This window comes from Zonotrichia leucophrys, chromosome 2, assembly GCF_028769735.1.
Source record: "Zonotrichia leucophrys gambelii isolate GWCS_2022_RI chromosome 2, RI_Zleu_2.0, whole genome shotgun sequence".
In the NCBI taxonomy this organism is placed as follows: Eukaryota; Metazoa; Chordata; class Aves; order Passeriformes; family Passerellidae; genus Zonotrichia; species Zonotrichia leucophrys.
The window spans coordinates 105,235,144-105,241,356 of NC_088171.1; the positions used below are offsets into that span (position 1 = coordinate 105,235,144).

At 57.5% G+C, this 6,213-nt stretch overlaps 1 protein-coding gene across 2 annotated transcripts; it reads right to left on the minus strand.

Moving 5' to 3' along the window:
* Positions 1-537: 537 nt before the first annotated feature.
* Positions 538-6,012, minus strand: ADCYAP1 (adenylate cyclase activating polypeptide 1). Of its 2 annotated transcripts, none has more exons than XM_064705941.1 (5): positions 5,871-6,012; positions 4,425-4,532; positions 2,431-2,565; positions 1,846-1,941; positions 538-930 (listed from the first exon to the last, which is right to left on the minus strand). In XM_064705941.1, exons 2-5 carry the CDS (start codon positions 4,523-4,525, stop codon positions 744-746), a joined length of 519 nt encoding a protein of 172 aa, XP_064562011.1. In that variant the 5' UTR covers positions 4,526-4,532; positions 5,871-6,012; the 3' UTR covers positions 538-743. The 2 variants fall into 2 exon arrangements, with proteins under 2 accessions (XP_064562011.1, XP_064562010.1); XM_064705940.1 differs by lacking the exon at positions 5,871-6,012 and adding an exon at positions 4,890-5,564.
* Positions 6,013-6,213: the final 201 nt, after the last annotated feature.

Consider the following 6,213-nt stretch of genomic DNA (forward strand, 5'->3'; position numbering starts at 1 on the left):
ACTAATAGAGATACAACTGGAATCAAAGAAAGCAGGAGAGAAAAAAAATAGTAATCGAAATCTAGAAGAAAGGGGACGCTGCCCCTTCAGAGAGGCTAGTGGCAAAGGAGCCTGCCTTGAGACTCACCAGGGGAAGAATCTGCTTCACCAATTCTCCCAAATCAATTTCCTCATAATCCCCCTGGGAGCAGGTCATCCTTCTCTATATACAGTAGCAAATGGTGAAAATTAATGTCTTCGACCCTGTCTTGGATAAAAATACTATCCTTTTAATTTCTGTTACAAAAATAGGAGTAATATTCAAAACAATGATTGTCTCTTTTTTTCTATTTATTTTATATAAAAACATAAACAGCTCAGGCGAATTCTTGTTCTTGTGCAGGCTTCTCATGAAGAATTGTTCTTTACTATTCTTAGTAGTATTTATATATATATATTTATATATTATATATAACTTAATGATTGGTCCACAAAGTAGATCTGTGCGTTTCTCTAGTGCTTTTTGTACAAAAGAAAAACAATATTATTATCAAAATATTCATTTAATGGCTTTACTTCATACATAAATACATGTTTAGGTAACACAGGAGCGGTGATTGTTCAGTCAGTTTGGAAATGACTTTTGTTTTTGTTTAGATTTTGTTGTTGTTGTTGTTGGGTTTATCTCTCTCTCTCTCTCTCTCTCTCTCTCTCTCTCTCTCTTAGGACTTTGTATACACAGGAGTGGCTGGTTACTCACATCGCTACAAATACGCTACTCGGCGTCCTTTGTTTTTAATTCTTTGTTTATACCTTTTCCCCAGGACGGCTGCTAAGTATTTCTTGACAGCCATTTGTTTCCGGTAGCGGCTGTAGCTGTCCGTGAAGATGCCGTCTATGTGCCGCTTGGTCAGCGGTTCCGCATCGTCCCCCAGGCCGCCGCTGGCACCGCTGCAAGCACCGAGAAGCACAGCTGCATCAGGCGGGGCCGCTCCGCCCCGCTCCGCGCCCCTGCGCGCCGCCCCCTGCCCCGCGCAGCCCCGCGCAGCCCCCGGCGCAACACGTTGCGCGCAAGATGCGCGGGGAGACAAAGGCCGCGCCGATACCGCGCCCGACGCCGTGCGCGCAAGCGGCGGCGGGAGAGACAATATCTCCAGGCCATGAATTATTCATTGCGGCGGCCAAAGCTGCTCTCCCCGGGGCTTCATTAACGCGTTACCTTCTGCCGAGGGGCAGCGGGTGGCACCGCGCCCGCCCGTGCCCCGCCGGCGGCCCCGGGGAGCCCCGCCCGGCGGCTGGGGGCGCGCAGGGCTTCAAGCGAGCCTCGGCTGCTGCAGCTGAGCCCTCGATCACCGCTCTCGATAAACTGCTCCCCCCAGCAAACCGTCAGGGCTGCCCAATTTGCTAATATTAAATCGGCTGACTATAAAAATTTATAGAGACATATAGGTAGATAGATTGATATACATTGACATAGATATAGATTTAGATATATAGATATAGATGTAGATATATAGATATAGATATATAGATGTAGAGATATAGATATAGATATAGATAAATATATAGATAGATACACATGCATGTGTGTGTATATCTATATCTAAATATATATACACACATGTAATCCGTATGCCCGAGCGTAGTAGCCCAAACAAACCTCCGCGAACGCCCGCGCTGACAGCCAGGCTCACGCTGCGCCGGGAGCGGCCAGGGGCAGCCGGTGCTCGGGGACCCGGGCCCCACCGGCCCCATCGCGGGCGCAGCGCGATCCCGACCCCGGCCGGGGCAGCTTTGTTTTCCCAGGCGCGGCCCTTTGAGCAGTACCAACGCCCACCGAGGAAAAGAGCAAGCAGAGAGCCTTACCCGACCCGCTTGGCCATCAGTGAGTGCAGATATTTCCTGGCGGATAACTGGCCCAGGAGTTTCCTGTAGGCTTTGTTGAAGATCCCATCGGCGTGCCTGGGCAGAGGGAAGAGCCCGCGGGTGAGCGGCGAGGCCCGGCAGCGGGCTGCGGCGGGTCGCGGGAGCCCGGCGGTAGCGGTGACCATCCCTCTCCGCCAGCGAGCGGAGGGCGGCATCTCCCCGCGTCCCCCGGGACCCCTGGTCCCCACCCAGATCCCTCCCCGCCGCGCTCGCTCGGTTCCGCGCCGGCCGGGCATTCCTGCTCCGTTCGCGGGAGCAGCGCCAGCCCTCCTCGGCGCGGGCGGCTCCCCCGCTCCCTCCCCCGCGCTGCTGGAGGTAAGGCGGCTTTTCCATTCCTTCTGAGCTTTACACTGGGCACCGCGACCTGGGCAGTATGGTCGTTTGTTTGGGTTCGGGATTTTTATTTTGATGTTGTTGCTGTTTGCTTGTTAGGTATCATTACTATTTTTCCCCCAATCGGTTCTGCCAGACCCGTTTTTGTCCCTACTCCAAATTCACGCCTGACACCCCGCGAGTTTCAGTCACCTCTTTTCCGGTGGGTAATACAAAGTGTACATCTCGCCGATCACGGAGGACGGATTCGCTATACCGAGGGGCTCTTGGTCGTAGGCGAAGTCCTGCAGGGTGTTCCCGTCCTCGTCGTAGACTTCATCCTCCAGCCTGGCAACGAGAGCAGCAAGGAGAAGGAGTCAGCCGGGCTCCGCGGGGCGCTCCGCTCCGCTCCCCGCTTCCGGCTGCCTCAGCGGCCGCCCCTCGGCGGAGCCGCCCCGGGAGCCCCGGGAGCCCCGTCCGACTGCCCCCATCCGCTCCCTGCACCCGCCCGCTCCCATCCCCGCCCTCTCCTGTGCGGGGCAGGAGCGCGGAGGAGGGAACACACCCGCCGTCAGACGCGCTCCAAGAAGCCCCCAAACATCCCTGCTCCCCCCGCCCTCCGCGGCCCACGCCCGGCCCGGGGTGCATCCATCCCCTCTCCGCCGCCGCCGTGGCTGCGCTTCCCGAGCGGAGCGCACGCCCAGGCGCCCAGGCTGCGCGCACACACGCGTTTGTGTGCCGGGGGCTGGGCCGGAGCCGAGCAGCCTCCGCGGCCGAGACGGGGCGGTGAGCGGCAGCCCCGGCGGCGGGGACCGCGCCCCGCTCCTCCCCGCAGCGCCCGCCGGCACGGGGGGGCTTCGCCTGCTCCTTTTCGTTGAATGGTGCCTCTGCCCTTTGAGATCTCGCCAGTTTTGTGCGCGTCCCAGCCCCCCCAGCCCCCGCTCTCTGCCTCCCTCTCTGCAGTACGATGTAGGTCATTGCACGTTACAGGCAGCTATTTTTGTCTGTGAGCTTTAGCAGAGGTATTAATAATAGATGCCGCTAAAGTGTTTCACTCCTGCTAATTCAGGCGCTTGAATGAAGAAAGCCGGCTTGCTGCCGGCTAATGGCCCCTCAGGCCTCCGAGCCCGCTGCCCCCTAGCCGCACTGCCCAGGAAGATGACGGGGGCTGCTCCGAGCCAGCTCCGACGGGCTCCCGGTGACGGCAAGGACACCTCGGAGCCCCAAAAAGGACACGCACCTCGGACAACCTTGCGCTCCCGGCATCCCCCCCTCCCCCTTCATTTCCGCACGGCAGTGACCCCCGCAGGGCACCCCGGAACAGAGCCAAGCGCCGGTGGAGCAGGACGACAGCACTGAGCCCAAAACTCCCCCAAGCCAAGCAGCACCGGTCGCCCGAGCAGGCGACAAGCAGGGTGAGAACAGGCTGCCAGCGGCCGTCCCGGACCAGGCCCCCCGAGCCCCCAGCCGCAGACCAGCGCAGGAAATCCCTTGTGCTGGTGCCTCTGGGTGTCCTCCACTCCTGCCCCAAACACAGAGGAATCCAAACGCTCACGGCTCCCAGCTGGAAAGGGACAGCACAGGCATCAGCCTGCGCTGGAGCCCAGCAAGATAACTCCGAGCATAGAAAACCAAACAACCTTGTGCCAGCCCCTTTCCCTCTTGGAAAAGGGAAATACACAGCCAGGTAAACAGGGTGAGACACCGAATCCCCACCAGCTCCAACCCCGCTACACGAACCGTGACAGCTCCCACACGCTCGCAGACACGGGCGCACCCGACACCGCGCCCCGCTCCCCTGAGCCGGACAGGCGAGCTGCGGGCAACCAGAGGCTGCCAAGGGCCCCGCAGGACACGGGGCAGACGGGAGAGGAGCTTTTGGGCCCCGTCGACATGCAGCCGGGACCTCGGCCCGCTCCCGCCGACACGCACAAGAGCAGGTCCCCCACTCTCGGGGACTCCAGGGGGACAAGAGGCCGCGGGTCACAGTGCCGGGGTCCCGAGGAGCGGACCTGGGGGGGTGCCAGTGCTGCAGCCGGTGGAGGGGGTGGGCACACAGCCCAAGTGGAGGGGATGTCCTTTGGTAACTCTACTCCACATCCCCTCTCATTCTCCTCCCCGGTAAGATTCCGCTGCCCTTAGCTGAGCTGGGGCTGAGGGGCGCTGAAATGATCCCGACGGAGCTCCCGGACAGCTGACGGACCTACCTGAGCGCCGGGTACTGAAGTCCGGCCGCAGGTGAGCAGTAGACGCTGCAGTGCATTATTATGCCATAGACCAGAAGTGCTAAGATCGCTTTGCTACACATTGCCACTCTGTGCGGGAGGGAAAGGAAACTGCTGTAAAAAAAAAAGAAAAAAAAAAGGGAAAAAAAAAAAAAAGAAAAAACCCGAAAACAAACAAACAAAAACCCAATAACAACAAACAGCCCTACCACTAACAAAAACCCAAAGAAACCAGCCCACGGCTCGCCAACCCCCTGGCCTCGCCTGCCGGAAAATGAGGCAGAGCGGCCCCGGGGGACAAGAAGCGCCCTGGGCAGGCGGGTGCCGGCGCGGAGAGGAGCGGAGCAGTGCCCGGCGCAGAGAGCTGCGGCCGCCGCCCGCCCCGTCGGTGCCCGCCCGCCCGGGGAGCGCTGCGGGAAGGCCCGGCGAGCCAGCTCGTGTGCTTACCATTAAACTCTGGACACCCGGCACTGAGAGCTTTTGGCTGCGAAACTAAAACGGCAGGTCTTGGGGGGGCAAAAAAAATAAAGACCCAAAATGGGGAGGGGGAGAGAAATCGAGCTCTCTCCCAAGTTGCGTCCAAAAGGAGTTAAAACCCTCGTAACATCGCCTCTCCTATGGGCGAGGGACCGGCAGGATGCAGAAGATGCAGAAGCGGCAGCAGTTAGTTGTTTGCTGATTTTAGGGCTATCCACTCCAAAAAGAAAAAGAGAGGCAGGAAGGGGAAAAAAAAAAAAAAAAAAGGAAAAAAGTTTGCAGGCAGCAGCACAGATCTGGAGTGGAGTCTACGAGGGAATTGAGAAAGAGGGATGGAGCGAGATGCCGCCGGAGAACGGAGCGCTGGGGGAGAGGGAAGAGAGCGAGCGAGTCCGGGAGGGAGCGGAGGCGGGAGCCGCGGGCTGGCTGCGTGCGATGTTGTCTTCCCCAGATCTCTCCCCTCACTGAGCGCCTTCAGCCTTCTCTTCTCCTGCTCGGTGGCTCCAAACTTGACCAGCCTTCCGCAGCCTTCCGTCTGATACGCAATTAGCAAGAAAATCTTTGCAAACACCCCGCTTCGGCAAGAGCCCTCTTCGTAAACATTTGCCTGCTTGTTACCTTAGAGGACGGGCAATATTGTTTGTTGCCCCGTAGTGGTGTCCGGATTTTTATTCATGAATCAAATGCCTTTTTTTTTTTTCTCAGTCACGTAATAATCGGGTATCAGAAAAGACGTCACCACCCCAATTCCTCAAGGAACACATTTCTGTGTCGTCCTCAAAGATGAGCTTATCAGGAGTCATAAAGCTTCTCATAAACACCAACTCACACTTCCTCCCCCCCCACCAAAAAAAAAAAAAAATAGAAAAAGAAAACCTAACAATCAAACAAACACGCAGAAAAGCCCCACCGCGCAAACCTAAAAGGATGTTCGCCACAATAAAGTTTTACCTGACGTGGGAAGGGAAGCGGAGGAGACCAGCGAGGGGTGGGGTGGGGGTCCCCCGGCTTGTTGGGCTCCCCCACGGCTTTCTCCGGGTCTTTCCGCGGGGCCAGCTCAGCCCGCACGCAGCCCGGGGCCGCCGCTGGGCGCAGGCCCCCGCGGAGCCGCCCGGCGCTGAGCGCGCAGGCGGAGCAGCCCCGCCGCGGAAACCCCCACTTCCGCGGAGATTTAAGAATTTAAGTGCCTAATTTTTTTTCCAGGCCCCCATTTATTTTTTTTTTCCTTTCTTTTTTTCTTGTATCTTTTTTCTTTGTCTTTTTTTTTTTTTTTTTAAGGATTGTTAATATTGTT

Excerpts from the sequence above, each read along its gene's own strand:
- ADCYAP1 (XM_064705941.1), bottom strand. The coding sequence starts at position 4,525 with ATGTGTAGCAAAGCGATCTTAGCACTTCTGGTCTATGGCATAATAATG. Across the intron at positions 1,942-2,430 it reads TATTACCCACCGGAAAAGAG|GCACGCCGATGGGATCTTCA; the intron begins GTGACTGAAACT and ends CCCTCTGCCCAG. Across the intron at positions 931-1,845 it reads CTGATGGCCAAGCGGGTCGG|CGGTGCCAGCGGCGGCCTGG; the intron begins GTAAGGCTCTCT and ends CGGTGCTTGCAG.